We start from the raw sequence: 27,917 nt of genomic DNA on the forward strand, positions 1-27,917 counted from the left end.
CAGCTGCCCGTGGGCCCAGGGCCTGGTGCGGCGCGGCGAGCGTCCGTGCGTGCGCGCCCGCGCGCGCGTGCATGCGTCCGAAGGATTTGCGATCAGGCGGCGCGGCGGACAGCCCCGGCAGCGGGGCGCGGGGAGTTATATTGCGGGGTCCTTTCTCGCTCACCCTGGTTCCTCTCGGAGCGGAGACGGCAAATGGCGGACTTCGATACCTACGACGATCGGGCCTACAGCAGCTTCGGCGGCGGCAGAGGGTGAGGCGAACGTGCGCGGGCCCCGGCGGGGGCTGCGGGACCGGCGGAGTCGGGGTCGTCAAGGTGGCGGCAGTCCTGCGCTCAGCCGGGGCGGCAGGAGGCGGGGGCCTGCCCGGGGGCCCGCGGAGGCCTAGGAGCGGTGCCTGGAGGGCCAGGGCCTGGAAATGGCGCGCTCGGAGACGGGGCGGCGGCGGCTGGGTGCTCGGGGTCTTGCGTGCGGGGCGGATCCCTTCCACTGCTTCCCGCCAACGACAACGTGTCGGTTTTGCCCTGCCTCGGCCGCGGCAGCTCCGAGTACCCGGAGACGAGCATCCGCCTCAAGCCCCATCCCCCCTACTGTAGGACAAGAGCGGGGCTGAGCTGCGGCGCCGGGGTGCGGGCCACACGGCCTGTCCCGCTCTGGTCCTGGCCTCTTTTGCGGCCCTCCGTTGTCTGCCCGCTCTGCAGGCCCCTGGCCCCTTCGCCATGAGGCCGGCCGACTGGGGAAGGTCGGAAGCCAAGAGGAGCAATTCCCTTCCCCTTACGTGTGAGGCAGGGATTTGGCGGCTCTGGCCCGGGGATGGTACGACTCCCTGCGGGCGGGGGGAGACCGAGGAAACAAATCCATCGTAGCTTCTTTGTGTTAATCTGTCTTGGGTCACAGTGCCTTGACAGGTGCTACGTGCTCTTTGGCACAATTTTATTTCTCCCTGGTTTCTCGCTCTGACCTGGAGAAGAAACCGCATTTAGCCTCGTCCTGATCGTTGTCAAATGCAGACAACTATGTATATTTGAAACACCTTGCTTAAAAGAAACATCTCTGAATAGACAGCTCTTGGTGTTTAATTCCAGGAATCTGCACTTTAAGAAAAAAATACAAGTTGCCTCGTTAGAATATAGGCTATGAACATCTTGCTATTTGTCAAGGACACACTTAGGCTTTGTGTTTTCTTGCAGAAAGGATTACTTTCCCAGGATAACAACACAATAGTACACACTGAGGTGTTCGGTCTCCTGGGGTGCAGTCCAGAAGTATCTTTGTTTGTTGAAGAATGATCACTTTTAATACCTTGGTTTGAGAACGGCTCAAACAAAAGCTTGTTTCAGTGCAGGAGTGTAGCTAATATTCATGATGCTGTAACGTGGAAGTGTGTTGGGGTAGGTGGAGCTATTGTCATTCCAAAGAACATTTTATTTGCTAATAAAAAAAGAAATAAATGTTGGATGACATGAAATTATCGCCTTTGGGGTAGGTTTCTAGACATCAAATTTGTTCTCAAGTCATTTCGAAATTTAATAACTAGGGTTTTTTTTTTTTTCTAATTCCAAAAAACGTTCACAGCAGTACCCAGAAAAATTCTTAAACAGCGTGGTCAATTTAAATTTTAGTTGCATTGGAACTACAATAAGGTGGCCTTGTTAAACTGAGTGTGGGGATTTAAAAAAAAATATTCCTTTAGACACATTTGCCAGCTCTTCTGGTGTCAAATTTTAACATTTGGGGAGTGCCTGGAACAATCAAAAGTAAATTTCTGTTAAGATGCTATTAATTTCAAATATCCACAGGCACATGAAAATATTAGCCATTTGCCCCAGGTATACTCCAAAAACTGATAGGAAAGTCTCCTAAGTAGCATCATGTAAACTTCCTAATAGAAAGTCTCTTTACTGTTAAGCATCTTCTGTGTCTGACTTGGAATTTGCTATTTGGCTTCATATGCATGTAAAAGTACGTAAAGTATTGCTACTTTTAAAAGTAGTTTTAAAAACCTGTTGGTGAATTTATGTATTCATTTATACATATGTTTTTGTGGGGTTTTTTGTTGTTTTTGTTTTCTTTTTGGAGATGGAGTTTCGCTCTTGTTGCCCAAACTGGAGTGCAATGGTGCGATCTTGGATCACTGCAACCTCTGCCTCCTGAGTTCAAGCGATTCTCCTGCCTCAGCCTCCCAAAGCGGTGGGATTACCGGCGCGCCCAGCCTCAACTCTTTTAATTATGTCCACATGAACAGATGTCACTGCTTTATAGTGCTTAAGCATCATAGAAGATTGCCACCTATGGAAAGCATTTTTAATACTGCTTTGTTTGGTACTTGTGTAGGCACCTTCTCCCTTGTCTAAAATGCCTCAGACAGGCTAATACATCTCACCTCTAAATCACTTGGGTCACAGGTGAAAGAAATGGTAGGCCTGAATTCTAAAAACAGTTGTAATCTTAAAACATAGTTTGGTAATTACACATCCTCGTGAGTTTATTTTGTAGTTATGTTTAATAACCAGTGCAGTTGTCAGGAAACAGTATTGAACCACTGCTTTTTTCCCCCGAGCCTATAAAGGCATGTCCCCAGCGGCCAGGGAGAGAATCAGGGATTGCATTGTTCAGCAAGCAAATCAAAACAAAATTCCAAATGATCAAGAGTTGATTGTACCAGATCTTGAATGGACTTTGTTTTGCAGTTTGCTAGATTATCTTTGTGAGGTTCCAGTTTCTCATTTGCCATTGGCAGTAAAGTGCAGAGTAATACTGATTTTACATTTCTAATTGCAACAAAGCTATGGGTCCTTAGCGGAAAACCACCAATCCTGAGAATTAGGGTGGAACTTGGAGGTGGCAAGAATTGAGGTGGCTGAAATGGTGCCATCTAAAAACTGACAAAACTCCAAATTTATTCTTTATCAAGATTCAGTTAGAGAGTTTAAAATTCTTTTTTAAATAGAGATGAGTTTCACTATGTTGCCCAGGCTGGTCTTGAACTCCTGGACTCAAGTGATCCTCCCACCTCCGTCTCCCAAAGTGTTGGGATTACAGGCATGAGCTACCACGCCCAGCTTAGGAGTTTAGAATTCTAACCTTTGAATCTTTAAGCTTAGCGTCTCTGTCTAAATTTCTGAGCATATTTTTATCCAAATTTTTTATGGTGGTAAACTACACATAAAATGTGTCATTTTACCCATTTTTCAGTATACATTTCAGGGGTATTGAGTGTATTTGTAATGTACAAATAATCACCACTGTCCAGCTCCTTAACTCTTCAGCTTGTAAAACTAAAACCCTGTCCCCTTTGAATAGTAATTCCCTATTGCCCTCCTTCCCTGAGGTCCCTGGCAACCACCATTCTACTTCCTGTCTCTAAGCATGTTTTAAGACATATATAAAGGAAGGAAAGCAGTGTATAAAAACTACAGCTAGTTTTCACTGATGCTAGGGCCTGTAAAGCTGTTGGAAAGCTTATTTTAAAATGCTGTTTACCTGTCAAATGTCAAGTCGTTTGGATTTGTTATCCTTCTTTCTTCACTCCAAGTGTTCCATTGCTTAATTCCAAACCATTATCCTCTGCGAAAAGTGTTACCAGAAATAATTGGATTTGCTAAGAGGTTGATGCAAAAGCCCTGACTTTGGAATAAGGCAGACCAGAGTTTTATCAGTTCAGCCATGTGTTAGTTGTGTGATCCGAAGTAAGTTCCTTCACCTCTCTGAGCCTCATTTTCCCCACATATGAGTTAGAAACATTTATCTATCTATCTATATCTATCTGTCTATCTAATCTATCTAATCTCTCTGTCTGTCACCCAGGCTGGAGTGCAGTGGCAGGCATAGCTCAGTGCAGCCTTGACCTTCCAGGCTCAAGCCATCCTCCCACCTAAGCCTCCCAACTAGCTGGGACTGCAGGGTGCGCCACCACACCCGGCTAATTTTTGTGTTTTTTTGTAGAAACAGTGTCCTTATGTTGCCCAGGGTAGTCTCAAGCCCCTGGGCTCAAGGTATCCTCCTGCCTCAGCCTCCCAATGTGCTGGAATTACAGGTGTGAGCCCCAGTACCCAGCCTACAATTTATGTTTCTTTTTTTTTTTTTTTTTTGAGACGGAGTCTCGCTCGTCGCCCTGCCTGGAGTGCAGTGGCGCGATCTCAGCTCACTGCAAGCTCCGCCTCCCGGGTTCACGCCATTCTCCTGCCTCAGCTTCCCGTGTAGCTGGGACTACAGGCGCCCGCTACCACGCCCTGCTAATTTTGTTTGTATTTTAGTAGAGACGAGGTTTCACCGTGTTAGTCAAGATGGTCTCGATCTCCTGACCTCGTGATCCGCCCGTCTAGGCCTCCCAAAGTGCTGGGATTATAGGCATGAGCCACCACGCCCGGCCACAATTTATATTTCTGTTAGAAATTAAGCTTAGTGGCTGGGTGCAGTGGTTCATGCCTGTTATCCCAGCACTTTGAAAGGCCGAAGCAGGTGGACCACTTGTGGCCAGGAGTTCAAGACCACCCTGGCCAATGTGGCAGAACCCCATCTCTACTAAAAATACAAAAGGTAACGGGTGTGGCAGCGCATACCTGTAATCCTAGCTGCTTGGGAGGCTGAGGCAGGAGAATGGCTTGAACCAGGAAGGTAGAGGTTGCAGTGAGCTGAGATCATGTCACTGCACTCCTCCAACCTGGGCGACAGAGTGAGACTATCTCCAAAAAAAAAAGGAAAGAAAAGAAATTAAGCTTAGCGTTCTGGAAAGACTTCACAATTTTAAGGAGTCTCCCTGGAAGCTTAGAACATACAAAGCAGACTCTGAATGTCTGTCCAGGATCACACTCTGGTTTCCAGCTTCCCCTAGAAGGTTCAGGAGAGTATTTGCCACCTGGTTGCTTTTGCATCATGTGTAGCTGATTAGACCTGCACACTCGGGCACAAAATGAGTGTGATTGCGTGATTTTGATAGAACCTAGTGACAGCTGTGTGTGTGTCTAAGATTTCTTTTGTGTAAGTTGAATGTTCTTCGAAGTTTCCCCGTGTCACGTTTTATGTGATTTTCCGTCTTGATCAGGACCTTCCGAAGGTGCTCAAGTATGTGACTGCTCCATGGTTGACAAGCCTCTGGTTAAGCCTGGCCCTCCAGTACGGGGCTAGGGGGGCCGTCACCTCCCTTTGTTCTACACACTCTTCCCCTGTCTTTCATGTGTACTCACATTTTTGGAGCCTTCTAAATGTCTGGCTTAATAGGATACAACTGGTTTGTTATACCTGCATCTGTCTCCACTCTTGGAATGTGTTACTTTGGTTCACTTTTGTGGAGCAGCTTAATCCTTGCACAGGTAAGTAGTTGGAAATGGGAGGAATAATCAGGTAATTCTGGATATTCATATTTGATTCTATACCATAACTCAGTAAGCAGTAGTTTCTGTGAAGGTTAGTTGCAATGTGGAACCTGAAACCTTATCAATAAACTCTTAATACTTTTACATTAAAATTCATCATTTGACCAGGCATGATGGCTCACTCCTGTAACCCCAGGGCTTTGGGAGGCTGAGGCGGGCGAAGCACCTGAGTCAGGAGTCTGAGACCAGCCTGACCAACATGGCAAAATCCCATCTCTACTAAAAACACAAAAATTAGCTGGGCGTGGTGGTGGGCCCCTGTAGTCGCAGCTATTTGGGAGGCTGAAGCGGTAGAATCAGAATCGCTTGAACCTGGGAGGTGGAGTTTGCAGTGAGCCCAGATTGCACCACTGCACTCCAGCCTGGGCAACAGGATGAGACTCTGTATCAAAAAAAAAAAAAAAAGTCACTTTATCTTGTACTCTGTCTGACTGGATCCTTTACCAGTGCATACATTTGTAATGTGTTGGTGATTTGGAAAAGTCCTGTTTACTGAGCCAGGCAGAGCCATGCAGATCTTCCAAATGTTGATACCATTTTGTTATACAGTATCAAAGTCACATTCACCATAGATGTTAGAAAAGTCTGTGAATATTGAAAGGCTGTCAGGCTTATGTTGATGGATACAGGTTTTCTGAAACTCTTGCTTGAAAGCTTGACTTCTACCATTGGCAACAAATACTGTTACTTTGGCCAGGCGCCATGGCTCATGTCTGTAATCCCAGTACTTTGGAAGGTCATGGCGGGAGGACACACTAGCCCAGTCTGGACAAGGTCTTTTCAAAAATAAAATTAGCTGGGTGTGGTGGAGTATGCCTATGGTCCCACCTACTTGGGAGGCTGAGGCTAGAGGATCACTTGAGTCCTGGAAGTTGAGGCTGCAGTGAGCAATGATTGCACCACTGCACTCAAGTCTGGGCGACAAAGCAAGACCCTGTCGCAAAACAAACAAACAAAAAAACCCAAATACAGTTGTTTTACTTCAGGGAACAGACTAACTTCATTTTTAAAAAACTAATACCCATGTCTGAATAACCATAGTTTGTTGTCGCTCCCTTCAGGTGAAAAATGCTGTTCTATAGAAAGAACAGCTAGTTCAGCTTGTAGCTCAAGCGCTTTTCCTGGAGCAGCCATCATGCTTGTGTGTGCAGGAGAAGTGCTTTGCGTGTTTCATAACATAGGGTATTAAAAAGTGGGTCATGATTCATTTTTACTGCTTTACCAAGGATGTTCCTAATTGAAGCTGTGATTTTTCTTCCTGTTTTAAATACTTCAAGTGCATGATGGAAAAGCATGAGTAATGCAGTTTGGTGCCCCTGCCTTGGTTTGTATTAATGCAAAGACCTGTTGTGAGATCAGTATAGGTCTTTGCTTTATAAATGTGGAATATTGTGAACCATTCTGGGAACCATATTTTAAGGCATCAGTACACTGGAGCCTATGAAGAAGAAGGGGCCGGGCGCGGTGGCTCAAGCCTGTAATCCCAGCACTTTGGGAGGCCGAGGCGGGCGGATCACAAGGTCAGGAGATCGAGACCATCCTGGCTAACACGGTGAAACCCCGTCTCTACTAAAAAATACAAAAAACGGCCGGGCGCGGTGGCTCAAGCCTGTAATCCCAGCACTTTGGGAGGCCGAGGCGGGCGGATCACGAGGTCAGGAGATCGAGACCCTCCTGGCTAACACGGTGAAACCCCGTCTCTACTAAAAAATACAAAAAACTAGCCGGGCGCAGTTGCGGGCGCCTGTAGTCCCAGCTACTCGGAGGCTGAGGCGGGAGAATGGCGGGAACCCGGGAGGCGGAGCTTGCAGTGAGCCGAGATCGCGCCACTGCACTCCAGCCTGGGCGACACAGCGAGACTCCGTCTCAAAAAATAAATAAATAAATAAAAATACAAAATACAAAATACAAAAAACTAGCCGGGCGAGGTGGCGGGCGTCTGTAGTCCCAGCTACTCAGGAGGCTGAGGCAGGAGAATGGCGTGAACCCGGGAGGCGGAGCTTGCAGTGAGCTGAGATCTGGCCAGTGCACTCCAGCTTGGGTGACAGAGCGAGACTCCGTCTCAAAAAAAAAAAGAAGAAGGTGATAGTCAGGATGACCAGGCTCTGAAACTTCATCTTAACAGGAAGGGCTGCGCAGCTTCAGTGTTGAGGACCTTTGAAAGAAGCCTTAGCAGCAGTGATACAGCAGCTCTTAAGTCTCTGGGACTGCTGAATGGAAGAAAGGTGTGGCCCTTGAGGCGAGAATAGGACCAAAGGATTACATCTTGGCCTTCTTCAGAGACTGCACAGATGTAAAGAACTGTTGCTTGAGCTAAATAATTGTTTTTTAATAGAGACAGAGTCTCACTGTGTTGTCCAGGCTGGTCTCAAGCTCCTGGGCTCAAGCAATCCTGCCTTGGCCTCCCAAAGTACTGGGGTTACAGATGTGAGCCACTGTGCCCATCCTAAGTAATTTTTTGTTAATGGAAGAAACAAGGGGTCTAGATTGGGCAGGAATTTTCTAGTCCTTCACTTTTCTTTTTTTTTTTTTTTTTTTTTGAGACGGGGTCTTGCTCTGCTGACCAGGCTGGAGTGCTGTGGCCGGATCTCAGCTCACTGCAAGCTCCGCCTCCTGGGTTCACGCCCTTCTCCTGGCTCAGCCTCCCGAGTAGCTGGGACTACAGGCGACTGCCATCTCGCCCGGCTAATTTTTTGTATTTTTTAGTAGAGACGGAGTTTCACTGTGTTAGCCAGGATGGTCTCGATCTCCTGACCTCGTGATCCGCCCGTCTCGGCCTCCTACAGTGCTGGGATTACAGGCTTGAGCCACCGCACCCGGCCTTTTTTTTTTGAGACGGAGTCTCGCTCTGTCGCCCGGGCTAGAGTGCAGTGGCCAGATCTCAGCTCACTGCAAGCTCCGCCTGCCGGGTTTACACCATTCTCCTGGCTCAGCCTCCAGAGTAGCTGGGACTACAGGCGCCCGCCACCTCGCCCGGCTAGTTCTTTGTATTTTTTAGTAGAGACAGGGTTTCACTGTGTTAGCCAGGATGGTCTCAATCTCCTGACCTCGTGATCCGCCCATATCGGCCTCCCAAAGTGCTGGGATACAAGCTTGAGCCACCGCGCCCGGCCTAGTCCTTCACTTTCTAACATTTAAAAGTTAATCTTACATTTTAATATGTAAACAAGGTAGAGACTAGTGTTGGAACTCTATGTAGCCATTATTTAGTTCTCTTTTTTTTTTTTTTTTTTTTTTTTTTGAGACAGTCTCACTCTGTCACCAGGCTGGAGTGCAGTGGTGAAATCTTGGCTCACTGCAAGCTCTGCCTCCCAGGTTCATGCCATTCTTCTGCCTCAGCCTCCCGAGTAGCCAGGACTACAGGCGTCCACCACCACGCCCGGCTAATTTTTTTTTATTTTTAGTAGAGACGGGGTTTCACAGTGTTAGACAGGATGGTCTCTATCTCCTGACCTCATGATCTGCCTGCCTCGGCCTCCCAAAATGCTGGGATTACAGGTGTGAGCCACTGTGGCCATAGTTTTCTTTTTACTGTAATAAATATACATAACATTTTACCATTTCAACCTCCCCCCCCCATCCAGGCTGGAGTGCAGCGACACAATCATAGCTCAGTGTAACTTCAAACTAGCCCAGCCAGTCCTTTTTTTTTTTTTTTTGAGACGGAGGCTCGCTCTGTCGCACAGGCTGGAGTGCAGTGGCGTTATCTTGGCTCGCTGCTCACTGCAACCTCTGCCTCCCGGGTGCATGCAGTTCTCCTTCCTCAGCCTCCTGAGTAGCTGGGATTACAGGCACCTGCTATCACACTTGGCATTTTTAGTAGAGGCGGGGTTCAATCATGTTGGCCAGGCTGGTTTCGAACTCGTGACCTCAAGTGATCCGCCTGCTTTGGCCCCACAAAGTGCTAGGATTATAGGCTTGAGCCACCCTGCCCCTTCCCAGCTAGTTTTTTGTTTTTGTTTTTTTTTTTTCTCCCTTTGTTGCCTAAGCTGGTCTTGAACTAGCCTCAAGGGATACTCCCGCCTTGACCTCCTAAAGTGCTGGGATTGCAAACATGAGCCACCACGCCCAGCCTCAACCATTTTTAAGTGTACAATTTAGTGGCATGGAATACCTTCATAGTGTTGTGTAACCATTGCCACTATCTAGTTCCAGAACCTTTTCATAATCCAAACAGAAACTCTATACCCATTCAACAACTCAATTCCTTTCCCAGTTTTAACCTCATAAACATTTTGGCTATTTCTGTTACATCTGTCTTCCCTGGTGGAGGTGTGGGCTAGGATAATTTAAGGCTAATCCTAGCCACCTATCATTCTAAAATAGTTTTTATTTATTTTTTTTTTAATTTTAATCCTCATCTTTGTGTTGGTAAGTATATTACATACTTCAGAGCAATTTTTGACTACCGTAGTAGATACATAGTTTTGTTTGTTTTCTTTTCTTTTTTTTTCTGAGACAGTTTTGCTCTTGGTGCCCAGGCTGGAGTGCAATGGCGCAATCTCGGCTCAACAACCTCCACCTCCTGGGTTCAAGCGATTCTCCTGCCTCAGCCTCCCAAGTAACTGGGATTACATGCATGAACCATCACGCCCAGCAAATTTTGTATTTTTAGCAGAGACAGGGTTTCTCCATGTTGGTCAGGCTGGTCTCGAACTCCTGACCTCAGGTGATCCGCCTACCTCAGCGTCCCAAAGTGCTGGGATTACAGGCGTGAGCCACCGAGCCCAGCCTTTTTTTTTTTTTTTTTTTTTTTTTTTTTTTTTTTTTTTGAGATGGAGTCTCTGCCTCCCAGGCTGGAGTGCAGTGGCACGATCTCAGCTCACTGCAGCCTCCACCACCCCCATCCCCCGCGTAGCTGGGATTACAGGGGCCTGCCACCGTGCCCAGCTAATTTTTGTATTATTAGTAGAGATGGAGTTTCACCATGTTGGCTGGCCAGGTTGGTCTTAAACTCCTGACCTCGTGATCCACCTGCCTCAGCCTCCCAAAGTGCTGGGATTACAGGCGCGTGAGCCACCACACCCAGCCTCTTACATGCTTTTCATACTTGAGTATGTTTCTAGCAGATAAGGGCATAGTTTTTTGGTTTTTTTTTTTCTTTAACCAACAGGTTTTCCAGTACCCAGTGTTCAGTTTTTCCCAGTTTTTGCAAAGATGACTTTGTATAGTTGGATTGTTTGAATATGCAAAACATTACAGAAAAATGTAGAAAATTTAAAACATGAACCAAAGCATAATATAGTGACCTGTTCTGTATACCCATTACCTACTACTCTTTGTTTTTAAGTGACTGCTCTTCTCTATACTGTTATGGTTTATAATAGGTAGTATAAATGGTATTTATCAAATAAAAGGCTTGACCTTTGAGAGCTTAACCATTTTTGATGATTGTCAAAATCCCAAACGTTACCTGTTTGTAGATACGGGGTTTTGCCGTGTTCCCCACGCTGGTCTCAAATTCCTGAGCTTAAGTGATCTCCCTGCCTTGGCCTCCCAAAGTGCCAGGATTGCAGGTGTGAGCCATGGCGTCTGCCCAGTCATTTTCTTTGGTTTACGCTACTTTACCCTCCTGAGCCTTACTTTCCCCAAATGAGAGCTAGAAACTCCTGTTGGGAGGACTAAATGAGACGTGTCTCATAATTTGGAGGAATGGTCTTGCCCTGTTGCCCACTTGACGAGGGATTCTCCCGCCTCAGCCTCCCAAAGTGCTGGGACTACAGGCCGGAACCACATGCCTGTGCCCAGCCTTGAGCACTCGACTTTCTGTTGCATCTACTTACTGGATCACATCCCTACCCTCATAACATCTACTCTTTACATTGGCTTCTTTTTATAGTTACCCTCTCAGTCTCCTTTGACACCTACACATCTTTTCTGTCTCATCCTAATGGTTCAGTATTGGCCCCATCTGCCACCTGGAAGTGGAGTCCCGCTTCTGTTGCCCTCTGCTGTGCCGTATATCCTGGCTCCCAACTGCTCCATCTCGGAGAGACTGTTCTCATTGCTGTCTCCTGGATTTTTTGCAGTCCTTTGCTTGTGATGTGATTTCTCCTTTCCAAGTTACCAGCTCCTTGAGGGCAGAAACTGGGTCTTAAGTTTGTGCCTTCTCTACACTCTCTCCACCCTTTGTAGACATGAAGATATGTGGTTGATTTAAGTAAGGAAAAGTGGCTCGCCTGTCAAGGATTTTAGTCACACTTGGAGCTGAGAGTGGGATTTCCTAAATTACTGAGGCTGTAGTTGACTACGTTAATCTTTCATAATCAATAGACTGTCCCTAATGGGCAGTAGAAAGGACACCGCTCAGTAGTGGCAGGGAGTTTCCAGCACAGACCTTGACTTCAGGTGTCCTGAATTGACACGCTCTGCTGATCTGTTCCTGTTCTACACACACTCCTGCCAGCCCAGTGTAGCCTCAAGCCTGTCGGTCTACCCAGGAGCATGGTAGAATTGTTAAACTTTTACATAGCACTTGGTACTTATGAAATGTTTTTATGGTCAGTTTTAAACTTTATAAAATCAATGTTTGAAAAATAATAGGCAAGAAAACGTAGGTACAGAGGTAATTTGGCAGAGGCCCTCCATCAAGCTCGCTAAGGTGTCAGGTGCATCTGTTCTCCCGTGTTGTTACTGATGTGTAGGAAGGTGCTGAATTTCACAAAGCACAGCTTGTTTGTTTAGATCGTAATCCCCCAAACTTGAATCTCGTGAAACATGTCAGACATTTTAGCTCAGCGTTTTCTGGCATTTGATTTTGTTTTTTTTTATTTTTTTTTTGAGACGGAGTCTCGCTCTGCCGCCCAGGCTGGAGTGCTGTGGCCGGATCTCAGCTCACTGCAAGCTCCGCCTCCCGGGTTCACGCCATTCTCCTGCCTCAGCCTCCCGAGTAGCTGGGACTACAGGCGCCCGCCACCTCGCCCGGCTAGTTTTTTGTATTTTTTAGTAGAGACGGGGTTTCACCGTATTAGCCAGGATGGTCTCGATCTCCTGACCTAGTGATCCGCCCGTCTCGGCCTCCCAAAGTGCTGGGATTACAGGCTTGAGCCACCGCGCCCGGCCTGATTTTGTAAATGAATTGGTGGGTAACAGATCTGTGTCATCCTATGTGATGGACACCCTGGGATTTGTGTCTCAAGTGACTGTCACACAGTGGACACTTCATCCGTGCTAGTTTGAGTGAAGTCTACCTCCATGGCCCAGCCCCGCTGCCCCTGGTGATTTCATTGAATGGGATGAAAAGGTAAAAAGTGCCTAAGACCTGGAGAAGGGACTACATCAGGTAGGGTGTGGGAATATTTAGGACTGTTTTGGTATTTATTGAAAAGTCTAGAGTATTAAGCCACTGGCGGTTTTGTGAGGCACGAGTAAGTTGAGCAATTTGGTGGGCTTTGGTGTATCTTTGCTCCAGAATTATATCACCAGTTAGCTGTTAGGTGCTGCCATTTGGCAGTGTGCTAATTTTTCAAAAACGGATTGCCCCAAACTAGATTTCTCTATCTTTTCCAAAGCCAGAGCCACCTTCCTATCCTAGTGCATTTTTAGCAGTGCCCCATCATCTTAATGGCATTCACGTGGGCTTCCTATGCTCAATCAGGGGTCAAGTCTGGCCTGATCTCAGTTCCACCGTTCCTCTACTCTGTAAGTTCAAGCACAATTAGCAAGCCTTCGCACCTCCATTTTCCTTACTCAGCACCTACATCAAACACTGAGAGTTTTTCATCTCTCTTCATCCTCACCCTCCTTTTTAGTTTTTATATATATATTACACATTTATACACAGAAACATACCTGCATATATATACGTGTTTTATATGCCCCACACAGCTGTGAGCTGCTTACATACAAAGCAGTCTTTAACATCATTACACGTTGCTAGATGTTTAATGTTGAGTAATGAATTTAAAGTTTTTTTTTTAACATTCACCCTCTGTTTTTATGGTTTTCGACACGTTTATACTGTGTCTTGTTTTTCGTTTGTTTGGGTTTTGTTGTTGTTGTTGTTTTTGAGATGGAGTCTGGCTCTGTAGCCCAGGCTGGAGCGCAGTTGACACAGTCTCAGCTCACTGCAAGCTCCACCTCAGGCTCTGAAGTAGCTTGGGATTACAAGTGTGTGCCACCACACCCGGCTAATTTTTGTATTTTTAGTAGAGACAGTTTCACCATGTTGGCCAGGCTGGTCTTGAACTTCTGGCCTCAGGTATTCCGTCCACCTTGACCTCCCAAAGTGCTGGGATTACAGGCATGAGCCACCGCGCCTGGCTTTTTTTTTCTTTCTATAGGAGATAGTCTCTCTCTGTCACCCAGGCTGGAGTGCAGTGGCCCCATCACAGGTCACTGCAGCAACAACCTCCTGGGCTTAGGTGATCCTCCCATCTCAGCCTGCCAGGTAACTTGGGACTTACAAGTGTGGACCATCACTCCCGGCTAATTTTTTGTATTTTTTATAGAGATGGGGTCTTACTGTGTTGCGCAGGCTGGTCTTGAACTGCTGACCTTAAGTGATCCTCCTGCCTCAGCCTCCCAAACCGTTGGGATTACAGGCATGAGCCACTGGGCCCGACCTTATACTGCAACTCATGTATTTATTATCCAGTGCTAAATAGTATCTTATTGAAAATATTTTAGGATTTATAGTTTTGGAGATACCAGCGATAAAGTACTATTGGGAAGGTTATTGAAATGCAAAATAAGTCACATTTGCTAGACCCGGAAAGATGGGAGAAGTGGGCAGGTAGGATGCAGTTCACTTACAAACCTGTTTTCTGGTGGTCTTAGAACAGAACGTGGCCGGGCGCGGTGGCTCAAGCCTGTAATCCTAGCACTTTGGGAGGCCGAGACGGGCGGATCACGAGGTCAGGAGATCGAGACCATCCTGACTAACACGGTGAAACCCCGTCTCTACTAAAAACTACAAAAAAACTAGCCGGGCGAGGTGGCGGCGCCTGTAGTCCCAGCTACTTGGGAGGCTGAGGCAGGAGAATGGCGTGAACCCGGGAGGCGGAGCTTGCAGTGAGCTGAGATCCGGCCACAGCACTCCAGCCTGGGTGACAGCGCGAGACTCCGTCTCAAAAAAAAAAAAAAAAAAAAAAAAAGAACAGAACGTGGAACTTCCTGTTGGAAAGTACCGAATTGTGAATTTGGAAACTTAAAATTTTTTTTTACCATCTAAGAATCATCACAGCTTGGTTGACCCTTCTACTTTAGAAACATGCTTTATTTTTTTATTTTTTATTTTTTTTTGAGACGGAGTCTCGCTCTGTCACCCGGGCTGGAGTGCAGTGGCCGAATCTCAGCTCACTGCAAGCTCCGCCTCCCGGGTTTACGCCATTCTCCTGCCTCAGCCTCCCGAGTAGCTGGGACTACAGGCGCCCGCCACCTCACCCGGCTAGTTTTTTGTTTTTTTTAGTAGAAACGGGGTTTCACCGTGTTTGCCAGGATGGTCTCGATCTCCTGACCTCGTGATCCGCCCGTCTCGGCCTCCCAAAGTGCTAGGATTACAGGCTTGAGCCACCGCGCCCGGCCAGAAACATGCTTTATTGAATAGTGCTTGTCTGCAAGACACCTGGAAGTTCTTCAGGAAGAAGTGGAATTTCCGTTGTGTTTCTAGCAGTATGTAGATGAAAGACCCAGTTGCCCTCTGAGATGCGTATTAATATTTCCCCTGCGAAGAGGGTGACTTTGAGCAGGTCTTTGGTTGTCGTGAAGGATCTCATTTATTCGAACGCATTTCCCATTTAGGAAAAAAAACTGCAGCTGGCTGCCAGCACAGTATCCTTGGAGCAGACAGGAAATGGGTTAAATGTCTGTTTCAAAAAAAAATCACCCCCTTAATTTTTTTTTTTCCTCCTGAGTTTTCCAAATGTTTTTTTTTTGAAAATTTTCAAGTCTACAATAAGGTTGAAATAATGGTACAATTAAGATGATGCTGGTGAATGCAGAAGTGACTATTCTGCCCTGTTTGCGAAATCCTTGCTGTATACCTGCACACATGCCCTTTATGCTGACCTGCTTGAAAACAAATGTTGGCTGTCTTGGCTTTTCACTCCTAACGACTTTGAGTCTCTCCTGGGGCATTCCCATGGCAATATCATTTTGATATAATCATCTAGTTATACTATATTCTGATTTCTTTCTATCTTTCTTTCCTTCTTTCTTTTCTTTCCTTCCTTTCCTTTTCTTTCTTTCTTTTCTTTTCTTTTCTTTCTTTCTGAGATGGAGTTTCGCTGTTGTTGCCCAGGCTGGAGTGCAGTGGCGCGATTTTGGCTCACTGCAACCTCCACCTCTCGGGTTCCAGCGATTCTCCTGCCTCAGTCTCCCAAGTAACTGGGATTACAGGCATGCGCCACCACACGTAGCTAATTTTGTATTTTCAGTAGAGACGGGGTTTTACCATGTTAGGCTGATCTTGAACTCCTGACCTCAAGTGATCCACCTCAGCCTCCCAAAGTGCTGTGTTAGGATTAACTCAGTTTTACAAATAAAATAAAGCTTAGAGAAGTTGAATAACTTCTCAAGGTCATATGCTAGTACGTGACAGAGACTGGATTTAAACCAGTACCTATGCAGAGTAAACGACGCTTGATACAGCTGAGGAGACGACATTGAGGTTGAAATGGATTGGTAATGCACGCCATGTATTTGAGGACCCTGTGAAGTATTGCATGAGAGTGTTATGTACTTCAGTACTTGCTGTGTAACATATAAAATTTTTATTAGGACATTCTTATGCCCGTAATCAGGCAATAAGGAGAAATACATAAATAAATCTATTTATTTGAGACAGAGTCTCACTCTGTCGCCCGAGCTGAAGTGCAGTGACATGATCTTGGCTCACTGTAAGCCCCGCGTCCCAGGTTCAAGCTATAGGAGAAATAATTATATTATGTGTGAATGTGTTAAACTTAAGCAACTTCAGTAATCCTTCATCTCAGTACAACATTACTTCTAGATGGTCCATTTCTGTATTTCTTAGCACCACGGTGTGTGAAGGAGGGTATTTGCTTAGGTTTTAGGACATAAATACTGCAGATACAGATTCTGAGTGACTAGGAGAGAAGCAGTTGTCTTAGGAAGGTATGTTATGTTTGGGTAGGGCACGGTGGCTCACATCTGTAATCTCAGCACTTTGGGAGGCTGAGGCAGGCAGATCACCTGAGGTCAGGAGTTTGAGACCAGCCTGGCCAACATGGTGAAACCCCATCTCTACTAAAAATACACAAATTAGCCAGGTGTGGTGGCACATGCCTGTAATCTCAGCTATTCAGGAGGCTGAGACAGGAGAATCTCTTGAACCCGGGAAGCAGAGGTTGCAGTGAGCTGAGATAACTGCAGCCTGGGCGACAGAGTGACAGTCTATCTCAAAAAAATTTTCTTTTCCTTTTTTTTTCTTTCTCTGGCCATTCTCTATAACATAGTCTTTTTTTTTTTTTTTTTTAATTTGAGACAGAGTCTCACTCTGTTGCCAGGCTCTAGTGCAGTGGGATGATTTCGGCTCACTGCAACTGCCACCTCCCCGGTTCAAGCGATTCTCTTGCTTCCGCCTCCCTAGTAGCTGGGACTACAGGCGCGCACCACCATGCCCAGCTAATTTTTGTATTTTAGTAGAGACACGGTTTCACCATGTTGGCCAGGATGGTCTTGATCTCCTGACCTTGGGATCCGCCTGCCTCAGCCTCCCAAACTGCTGGGATTACAGGCGTAGCCCCCGTGCCCAGCTATAACAGTCTTATGGTGCATTCGAGCAGAGTGCCTCACCTGGGGCGTTGCGTTGGTGGCGTAGCTTAGCGGAAGACCACTTTACTTGTTTTGCTTGTTCCACGCTGGGCACACTTGAATCTGTTTGTCTCCCCTCATAGGTCCCGCGGCAGTGCTGGTGGCCATGGTTCCCGTAGCCAGAAGGAGTTGCCCACAGAGCCCCCCTACACAGCCTACGTAGGAAATCTACCTTTTAATACCGTTCAGGGTGACATAGATGCTATCTTTAAGGATCTCAGCATAAGGAGTATACGGCTAGTCAGAGACAAAGACACAGATAAATTTAAAGGTGAGTTTGGAGGATTCTTACTGCATATTACTGTAAGGGGTGGGGGAGGATGGGAAGGGGTTCTAAATAAAAATAGATTTGTGAGCCAGAGACTCCAATCAGGAAAGTATTTTAAGCATTTGCCTGGTCTACGTAGTTGAAAGAAACATAACTCTTCAACTCACAGCTCTTCAGTTCACTTAGGGGAAAATGTTTTGTACACAGTGTAGTTCGTAGAAATACATGGCATATGCCCAGGTTTGTGAGCCTGACCTCTACAGCAGTCCTGTCTGCCAGTAAAGGAGTTCCCCGAGAGAGAGAGGAATAGCACTGAGGACTCTTAGGCACATTTCTCCTGGAATGACTCGTAGATTTTTCTTGGTAATTATCCTGTCATCCAGTTGTCATAAAACCCAGAAGAAAAGAAGCCAGCACTGTCAGTGTGCATTTGTAAATTTGGAGAGTGTGCTTGGGAGGACTGGCTGAGATTTCAGATGTGGTGTCTATAGGTTGTGTGTCTGTAGGAGCAAAGAGCAGGAAGAAGGGATCCGTGCAGCAGTCTCCTGCCTGCAGGGCTTCCTGAAGGAAGTGTGCCTGCTTTGTAAGTGCACAATGCTAGATCCCAGGATGTTTGGCCCGCATAATCCACCCAAAAGCACATCTGTGACAAGTATGGGGTAACTTATGGCCAGGATCTATGCCAGCAGTCGAGAAGGCCTTGCTGACCTGGGTGGTTTTGTGTGTTGGTGGCATTCTTAATCTTTTTGACTTGAGAATCTGAAGCCACATGTAGTGTGTAATCAAACAGTGAAAGCAAATATGTTAGTTACATTTGTGAAAGTAAGCTCCACCAGTTTGCTTGCTAGCAAGCATTAGGAATTAAACTTTGGGTAGGAGTGTGTGGGTGAGCCTAGCCTTTGGGCTGGTTCAGTCGCCGCAGGCTTTGGAGTTTGGCTCATAGAGGACCATCTTCACTTGAGCAGCTCTAGAAGATGAGGTTCATGATAGAGAGTCTGTTGCCTCTGTGAAGTCAGGAATAGTTTTCTCCATTATTCTCAATACTGAATCCACTTAGGGAGGAAAGCTGGGGGGACATCCCTCCAGCCAAGGCAGTATGTTTTTTTTTGTTTGTGTGTTTGTTTTTTTGAGACGGAGTTTCGCACTTGTTGCCCAGGCTGGAGTGCAATGGCGCAATCTCGGCTCACCACAACCTCCGCCTCCCAGATTCAAGAGATTCTCCTGCCTCCTCCTCCCTAGTAGCTGGGATTATAGGCATGTGCCAGCACGCCCGGCTAATTTTGTATTTTTAATACAGACGGGGTTTCTCCATGTTCATCAGGCGGGTCTCGAACTCCCGACCTCAGGTGATCTGCCCGCCTCGGCCTCCCAAAGTGCGGGAATTACAGGCATGAGCCACCGTGCCCGGCCTCCAAGGCAGTATATTGTTCACACACAATTGGTAAACAGGGGAAGTTTGGACTCAGGCCTTCAAAGCACTTGTGGTCTAGTGGGCTTCAAAGGTGAAGTGTGATTATTAAGTTATTATACAGGGCAAGGATGCTGGGGGAGAGGGCATGCAGCGTGCAGTGCCAGCATCTGGGGAGTAATGAACTGGATTTAGACTGCAGACAGCAAGGAAGGGGCAATGTCAGACCCTTGGCATCAGGGACACAGGTTGTCAGTAACATGTCCTTGGACCCAGGCCATCTGTCTTTTAATTAACATTCAGAGAAGAATGCCCTAGTTGCCAAGGATATGTTTTCAGCCTTTTGAAGCAAATTTGATATCAACTACCTGAGTAGTAAGTTAAATCGGCACTTTAAGCCTCTTTCTTCAAAGCATTTTAGGTACCAAATTTGAAATCTATGAAATTTCATCCTCACTTAGATTAAATAGTCATTCAGGAGTCAGAAGAGCTCTGCAAATGGCCTGAGAAAGATTTGAATATTATGGTTAAAATATTCAAGAAGAAAGCTTTCTAGAAACGCAGCTGCTATTTCAGTGCATGTTCAGTTAGCATTTTCTGACTGATAGAATAGAATTGAGAGGGAGGAATGCCAGTCAGGTCCTATCTGCTGATGGTAAAGTGTGCTTCTTCAGGCTCTCCTAGTGTACCAGCATCTAGACAACAGATTGGTAGTTGTGATGTGGAGAAATAGGATGAATAGGATCTTCCCACATCTTTAACCCAGAATTACTTGAGGAAATCGGGGTTTTTTCTTTTCCAGGATTCTGCTATGTAGAATTCGATGAAGTGGATTCCCTTAAGGAAGCCTTGACATACGATGGTGCAGTAAGTATCCTCAGGTTTTCTCTGTCGGAACAGTTGAGATTCTCTTCTTCGCCAATACTTACACTCTTTTCCCCTTATCATTAGCTGTTGGGCGATCGGTTACTTCGTGTGGACATTGCAGAAGGCAGAAAACAAGACAAAGGTGGCTTTGGATTCAGAAAAGGTGGACCAGATGATAGAGGTGATTGGTTCTTCTAAGCTGAACATAAAGACTTACAGTATGCCTACCAATTCCAGCTCTTGAACGTTCCTAGTAGAACTCGATTATCTCATAGGTGTGATAGGTTCTTGTGAGCTCTTAAAAGTTTGCGTAAAATCCTAGAAAGAACGGCTGATGCTTCTGCAAGCCTGGTTTTTGTTTTGTTTTGGTTTGGTTTTTTTCTGTTGGAAGCAAAAACTCTTAAAATGATTTCACTGAACCTCCACCACGTGAGTTGTATGTCTTCCAAATGAATTTTTCCATGTTTGCACAGCAAGGTAATGACACAACCTCAACTTTATCTTTTTTGTGTATCCTCAGGAATGGGTAGCTCTCGAGAATCTAGAGGTGGATGGGATTCCTGGGATGACTTCAATTCTGGTATCAGTATTTAAAGCATCACCACTTAATTTTTCCTAGGGGCCTTGCTGCTGCTGTCTGTTTCTTGTGAGTAGTTCGCCTGGCCGGACTACTTATTTAGTTGCTTTAACAAATAACTGTCCTGCAAGGTGCCCAGGCATGCAAGTAAGCCTCTGTTAGAGCCTGTGGGGGCAGGACTTGAAGGCTCCACACTGTGGGCAGGTGAGCCCCACACACATTGTGTGGTCACCTTTGTTAGCCTGCAGCTCCTGGGTCCTTGATCTCACTCAGCAGTCTTTCTCAGACTCTAGCCCAGGGAAACTCCTCGGTGGTTTTGTGTATGGCACCAAGAGAAGTACTGTTCCTTCTAGAAAACATAGGATAGAGGTTTGGGCTCTTACATGGTAAAAGGTCATGCTGATGGTATTTTTTTCTTGGAGGATTGTGGGGAGGTCCAGTCCCTTCATGGTGGACATGATCCATTTCGCCGTTCTCTCTCTTAGCCAACCCGGGCAGACCAGCTGGTGTCGTAGCACAAAGCATCAGTCCGCGCGCCAGGCGTCTGCTCTGCAGGGTGATTGATTTTCAGCATTTTTTTCATCTCTGTTTTCTGTTTTTTAATTACAAAAGGATAAATTTTTTTTGTATATACATGATAAAAACTTCAGTCGTAATGCAGAAAGGTAGGAAAAGAGAAACAAATTTGTTTTCTTTCCCACAAATTTGGGATGTGCTCTCATACTGTGCTGTATAGAAGGTCAGCACCGTCCCCCAATCAAAACAAAACTGGTGTAAAGTAATGGGTAAGTATGGGAGGGACTGGTGCACGTTGTCTTGTGAGTCTGAGATTTTTAAAAACTCAGCTTTGGCTAAACAGGTGACTATCTGTTGAATAATATAGTTCTTTCTTTTTTTTTTTTTTTTTTTTTTTTTTTGAGACGGAGTCTCGCTCTGTCACCCGAACTGGAGTGCAGTGGCCGGATCTCAGCTCACTGCAAGCTCCGCCTCCCGGGTTTACACCGTTCTCCTGCCTCAGCCTCCCGAGTAGCTGGGACTACAGGCGCCAGCCACCTCACCCGGCTAGCTTTTTGTATTTTTTTTTTTTTTTTTTTGAGACGGAGTCTCGCTCTGTCACCCAGGCTGGAGTGCAGTGGCCAGATCTCAGCTCACTGCAAGCTCCGCCTCCCGGGTTCACGCCATTCTCCTGCCTCAGCCTCCCGAGTAGCTGGGACTACAGGCGCCGCCACCTCGCCCGGCTAGTTTTTTGTATTTTTAGTAGAGACGGGGTTTCACCGTGTTAGCCAGGATGGTTTCGATCTCCTGACCTCGTGATCCGCCCGTCTCGGCCTCCCAAAGTGCTGGGATTACAGACTTGAGCCACCGCGCCCGCCTGCTTTTTGTATTTTTTAGTAGAGACGGGGTTTCACCGTGTTAGCCAGGATGGTCTCGATCTCCTGACCTCGTGATCCGCCCGTCTCGGCCTCCCAAAGTGCTGGGATTACAGGCTTGAGCCACCGCGCCCGGCCTGAATAATATAGTTCTTAAAAGTTCTGTAGCCAATCAGAAATGAGCTTATTCATAAAAGTGCAGTATGGTGGAGTCAGTCTGTAGTTTTATGTATAAGCTGGTCTCTGATTGAAACGTGCAGCAGCTGTCTTAGCCAACCAGCAGCTCCGGGCACAGCCTTTCCCCTGCCACTTTGGTATTTGCAGGTACTATAGACGTTGCCCACATCCTAACGTCTTTCTACCCTTGGCTTAGCCTGGCCACTGGCGCCCAAGCAGAGACACAGTGAACACGGCCATGGCCTTGCTGCCACCAGTTCCAGTGGGAACTGCAATGTTTTGGTGACACCTCAAACCTGATGTGGGCTCACTCGATGGAGTAATGGCTCATTTGATACTTCATACGTTATTTGTGAGAGTAGATCTTTTTTACTTTTTAATAGGATGGTACTGTTTTTTTTAGTGAAACGTGCTCATTGTAAAAAACAAAATAGAGCAACAGAAAAGTACAAAGAAAGCAAAAACATTTCACCATCAGAAATAGCCAGTGTTAATCTAAGCTTTGTAAAGAAAACTCCGAAGATTCTCATGATTATTTTGCTTCCTAGAAACCCACCAACAGATTTGATGAGAGATCCTTGTTCATGGCAGACCTCTCCTTTCCTGCCCTTATTTCCCACTGCTTAGTTCCTAGGAGATTTTGAAATGAGACTTTCACTTGGTGTTAATGCACACCGATATTTGTCTCTGCTGGGCTCTTGTGCACCATCACGCACCTGGACACACAAGTAGCAGTTGTGTTTATCTGCTTCACCGGCGTGGTGTGAGCTGATTTGTTTCATGCTGGACATTGGTGGTCGAAATCATTTAATCTCATAGTAAAGGGTGTAAACTTTGTACTCATGTGGAAGGGTACACTTCACAGTTTAGTTTGGGGGAAATGAAGTTAAATGTTGGAATACTGACTAGGCTTGTTCACTGAACTGTGTAATGTGGTGGGTAAAAGACTGTAAAGGACCTTATACTCTACTATATGCCTCCCAGTGTATTTCCCCTAAAGCGGTGCTCCTATTGGTCTACATCTGTTTAGACTTGTTTTCATTACTTGGTTTGTTAAAATTGATATTATTTAACTCAGTCTCTGAACTGGGTGTGAGATCCCTTGATTGGTTTCCAAAACCCTTGCCACCTTTAAAGAATAGAAATCAGCCTCACCAGGGAGGGTGATGCAGTCGGCGCTTGCTCGTCCTTGGAGGTGGTTCTGTGGAATTGCTAGAACACTGAATGAGGCACTGTGGCACTGCTCTTGTGCGCCTCGGAGCACATTTTCGTCAGCTGATCATACCTAACATTGCTTTATATGACTTTTTTTTTTTTTTTTTTTTTTTGGAGACCGAGGCTCACTCTGTTGCCCAGGCTGGAGTGCAGTGGCGCGATTTCGGTTCACTACAAGCTCCGCCTCCCGGGTTCAAGCGATTCTCCTGCCTCAGCCTCCCAAGTAGTTGGGATTACAGGCACCCACCACCAAGCCCAGCTAATTATTATATTTTAAATAGAAACGGGGTCCCTCCATGTTGGTCAGGCTGGTCTCAAACTCCTGACCTCAGGTGATCTGCCCACCTTGGCCTCCCAAAGTGCTGGGATTACAGACATGAGCCACCGCGCCCAGCCTACGTGACCTTCATTTTAAAGACGCCTCATTTAATGTTAGTGTTCATTTATTTAGTAGTGTTAACATTGAACTCAGGGCCAGCTATAGTAAATAGTCTGTGATGCCATCATTTCAGCCTGTTAGAAAGCTTGTCCCACGCTGGTTTTGTCTGTAAGACACCTCACAGCCAGCCTGCACTTAGGAACAGCAGACGGCACTTCACACTGCACCTGGGGCCACTTTAGACAGCCATGTCACCGGAAAAAACCCAACACTCATCGTGAAAAGACTTGACAGTTGGCCGGGCGCGGTGGCTCAAGCCTGTAATCCCAGCACTTTGGGAGGCCGAGACGGGTGGATCACGAGGTCAGGAGATCGAGACCATCCTGGTCTACACGGTGAAACCCCGTCTCTACTAAAAAATACAAAAAACTAGCCGGGCGAGGTGGCGGGCGCCTGTAGTCCCAGCTACTCGGGAGGCTGAGGCAGGAGAATGGCGTAAACCCAGGAGGCGGAGCTTGCAGTGAGCCGAGATCGCGCCACTGCACTCCAGCCTGGGCGACAGAGCTAGACTCCGTCTCAAAAAAAAAAAAAAAGACTTGACAGTTAAGAACTGAAACAAGCAGAGCGTTGTCTTTTTCTGCCTCAGCTGGGATCGTCGCATCTGTGCAGGTCCAGGACTGATTGCAGAAATGCCGCTGGTATCCAGCTTGGGATTAAACATGAATTTTAGCAACTGGGTGGATTTGCAAATATGGAATCTGTGGATAATGAAGATGACTGTGTAGTGCATACCGTGGGCTCTGAGGGTTCTTCTCAAAGATCAGCTCCCTGAAAGCTTGGAGCGTTGGCACCACACTTGCAGAGTAGCAGTGGCCACCCCTGAGTGTGCAGCCAACAGCAGCAAGCTCATTTGTTTAATTACGTTTTAACTTCTTTTTGCCAGTTTTTTTTTTTTTTTCCCTTGAGACAGAGTCTCACTTCATCACCCAGGCTGGAGTGTAATGGCGCGATCTCGGCTCACCTGCACCCTCCACCTTCTGAGTTCGAGTGATTCTCCTGCCTCAGCCTCCTGAGTAGCTGGAACCCCAGGCATGCACCACCATGCCCAGCTAATTTTTGTGTTTTTGTAGAGACTGAGTCTCACTGTGTTGCCGAGTCTGGTCCTGAACTCCTGTACTCAAGTGATCCTCCCACTTGGGCTCCCAAAGTGCTGAGATTACAGTCGTGAACCGCTCTTTTTACTAAATGTTAACCTCAGTAGTTACACAGTTAAAGTTTAGGTTTCACTTAAGTACAAGCCTAAAAGCCCCTTAAGACCATTGAGAAAATACTCTTTGCTCCTACACACCAGTGAGAATTCCAGCATTTCTAAATGAGATGCAGTTTACTTCTGCCAAGAGCCCACTTAGCAGGCACACGAATGAATGGGGAAAGAACGCTTTGCCCCGAGGAGGCGCCGGTGGGGGTGAGGCCCTGTGCTCTCTGCTCATGCCCTCTGTAGGGCATGGCCAATTTTGGGGATAACTGCTTTGTTTACCACACAGGTGCTTTGCTTGTAGAATGGCCCACACCTGAAATGCAGCCAAAACAGGAAAATTGGGACTTTGTATTTTTATTTTGTCTTCATATAGCTTTTTCTTGTGATTTTTGTGTTCTAAGTTGTAAATACTTCTAAATTTCAGGTTTATCTTTTAAAATAACTGTATAGATTTATATTAGAAAATAGGATTCAACCTGCTTTGAGGCTTTCTTGTTTTACTTTAAGCCATATTAAAATACAGTTTCATGGTATTAATGTTTTTCTACTTTTCCTGCAAGCTGAACATGTAAACAGCTCATTTGTTTGCTCTCCTAAGATCCTGATTCCTTTTTCTTTGGGAAGTCTGTTAGCACTGCCAGTACTCCACATTGGCATTTGGACCCATTTTTAACACACTTTATTTTGGAGATACTTCAGATACTGGACAAACTAAAGAATTTAAAATTAAACTCAAACAATTCCCAGAACGTTATTCTATAAGCAGCTTGGAGACGATAGTTTGAAAAGTATTTCAATGTCCTGTTTCTTCCTCAGGCTTCAGGGATGACTTCTTAGGGGGCCGGGGAGGTAGTCGCCCAGGTGACCGGCGAACAGGCCCCCCCATGGGCAGCCGCTTCAGAGATGGCCCTCCCCTCCGCGGATCCAACATGGATTTCAGAGAACCCACAGAAGGTACGGGCTCGTGTGTCAGTGGAGGGCATCTTGTCCTGATGGGATCATCAGGTTCACACCCCATGGGGCCTTGGCATTCCTGTGGCACACACTCCACGTTCACAGAGTTGTCGGCATAGATCCCCGTGTTCTCCAGACTAGCAAGTTCACTTTGGTCATTAGAGCGTCTGCTGATGGGGTAGCAGGCCAGGTGAATTTTAGAAAGTGGGCTGGGTTGCTGACAGCAACATCAGCGTGATCGTTTTGCTGGATGTGGAATGGGATCCACACACTGACGGACTCTGCTTTTTCTCCTCCAGAGGAAAGAGCACAGAGACCACGACTCCAGCTTAAACCTCGAACAGTCGCGACGCCCCTCAATCAAGTAGCCAATCCCAACTCTGCTATCTTCGGGGGTGCCAGACCTAGAGAGGAAGTCGTTCAAAAGGAGCAAGAATGAGCCTGCGGCTGGGAGGGAATGGGGCGTGGGGGGTTAGAGCAGGACCACAGCCTGGTGAGTCCCCGGGCAGCCGTCCTGCAGCCGCCACTCCTGCACCTGCCATTGGCCTCCTCACAGCGGAAACACAGCTTGTGAGTGCATGTCAGCTGTTAACAAGTGGTTTTTAGTACATTCTGGGCTTTGCTGTATCTATCTAGTGCCTGTTTGTGCGTTTTTTTCTTTCTTCTGCTGCTTCCCCATTTTCCTTCTGTCCTTTTCCTCCTGCTCCTTGTTTTCCCAGCAGCACATGGGGTTCCTTGGAGGAGCGGAGGTGGCCACCGTCGGGGGGCGTTTGGGCTGCGGTGCTGCGTCATTTTTCTCCTTTGCTTTCTCGTTTTACTTTAGACAGTGGCCCAACTCCAGGCGTTCCCTTTCATTTCCTCAGTGCTTCTCTTCTCACCTGCATGTTGAGTTCTGTATTGCTGGGGCTTCCAACAAAAACCAGAGTCACTGACAGGGAACGGCAGGGACCTTGTTGGTATCTGGCTGTGATGAATATAGAGAATCAGAGGCACCTTGTTTTCACAACTAGGATAAAAATATCTGCAAGGTCTTTTCCATTCCTATTTGGAGGGAGTCCTGGCTCCATGACCCCCTCACCAGTGAACTGTCCAAGCAGATAGGCTCACACGAGAAACAGTGAGACTGAAAGTGGGGGCCATAGAAGAGTGGTAGAGAGTCCACGGAGAAGATATAGTGAATGCTTGCATGCATTCACACGTGTTTGTTACTGCTCTTTCGAGGCGGTGGTCCAGCTAGTTGACTCCTTTCACCGGGCGCAGTCAAGGCTCCCCTCTCTGGCCGGGTGCAGTGAACGGCCAGCTGGATTCTTTTCTGCTGGGCCAAGGCGCTTTGGGGGTGGAGGGGGTGGTGCTGGCGCTGCGCTGGGCTGACTGCAGCGCTGACGCGGCGTTTCCCCCCATCCCTGTTGCCTGTGTGTTTGTGTTGATCTGTTCCTAGTATAGGCAACATAATGAGATACTGTGCTTCCCACCTCCCCTTCAGTTCAGAGCCAAAATGGGTCTAGAATCTGGCACTTTACTCATTTCCTTTGATTAAATTAAATTGTACTATGCAGAGCTGTCAGATAGCCGTAGAGGACTGCAGCTGTCTAGGTCTGTGGCCACATCTTGGGGACACACTGGATTGTTCCCATGTGCAGGGTTCAGCACTTACCTGGGAGTGCTAGGGGTTAGGCTTTTGAACTTGAACCCCTGTGTGTGAACAGATGAGAAATCCTTCAGTACCGAAGTCCCAGTCTGTCCTATGGGGAGCAGTTTGGGGGCGGCCGGCAGCAGGAGCCTGGGGAAGAGGCCCTCGCCAGGTGATGGCCGGGCCAGGGTGGCCTGGGGCGCCCAGCGGAGTGTGCTTAGTACTTGGTCACCAGCTGTCACCCTTGGCTTTTCCTACTGTGTCTTTGTTAAAAGGCCTCAGCAATCCACAGAACTCACTCTCTCCTTCCTTCCACCTGTCAGCTTCTCTGCTTCCAAGATAAGAACCATTTGTGTAACACCAATACTCAACTTCAGAAAGACATGCATTATGTGGTTGCAATCAACCCCGATGCTTTCAGATGACCTACTTACATCTTCAGTGTGGATAAGATAAAGAACAAAACAAATGCATCTAAACCTCTGGGCAATCCAGTTGACTTTTAAATGTAAGAATGGAATTCCAAACACTTAACACATTCAGCTATATGACAGAAAGTAAATCTATGGATATGGTATTTTGTGAATGATCTTTTAAATAAAAGAAAACCTTACGTAATATTTAATGCTTGCCTTTATTTTTGAGTTCTTTTTAGCTGCTCATGGAA

At 46.7% G+C, this 27,917-nt stretch overlaps 1 protein-coding gene across 2 annotated transcripts; it reads left to right on the forward strand.

Moving 5' to 3' along the window:
* Positions 1-27,875, forward strand: EIF4H (eukaryotic translation initiation factor 4H). Of its 2 annotated transcripts, XM_033192874.1 has the most exons (7): positions 1-251; positions 17,231-17,418; positions 19,626-19,690; positions 19,775-19,871; positions 20,211-20,270; positions 25,483-25,620; positions 25,920-27,875. In XM_033192874.1, exons 1-7 carry the CDS (start codon positions 193-195, stop codon positions 26,057-26,059), a joined length of 747 nt encoding a protein of 248 aa, XP_033048765.1. In that variant the 5' UTR covers positions 1-192; the 3' UTR covers positions 26,060-27,875. The 2 variants fall into 2 exon arrangements, with proteins under 2 accessions (XP_033048765.1, XP_033048766.1); XM_033192875.1 differs by lacking the exon at positions 20,211-20,270.
* Positions 27,876-27,917: the final 42 nt, after the last annotated feature.

The sequence above is a fragment of the Trachypithecus francoisi genome, unplaced genomic scaffold (assembly GCF_009764315.1).
Source record: "Trachypithecus francoisi isolate TF-2019V2 unplaced genomic scaffold, Tfra_2.0 Lachesis_group4, whole genome shotgun sequence".
In the NCBI taxonomy this organism is placed as follows: Eukaryota; Metazoa; Chordata; class Mammalia; order Primates; family Cercopithecidae; genus Trachypithecus; species Trachypithecus francoisi.

Bases quoted from the DNA above. Each gene is read 5' to 3' on its own strand.
- EIF4H (XM_033192874.1), top strand. From the start codon at position 193: ATGGCGGACTTCGATACCTACGACGATCGGGCCTACAGCAGCTTCGGC. The intron at 19,872-20,210 runs GTGATTGGTTCT...GTGTATCCTCAG, and splicing joins AGGTGGACCAGATGATAGAG to GAATGGGTAGCTCTCGAGAA. The intron at 20,271-25,482 runs GTATCAGTATTT...TTTCTTCCTCAG, and splicing joins CTGGGATGACTTCAATTCTG to GCTTCAGGGATGACTTCTTA.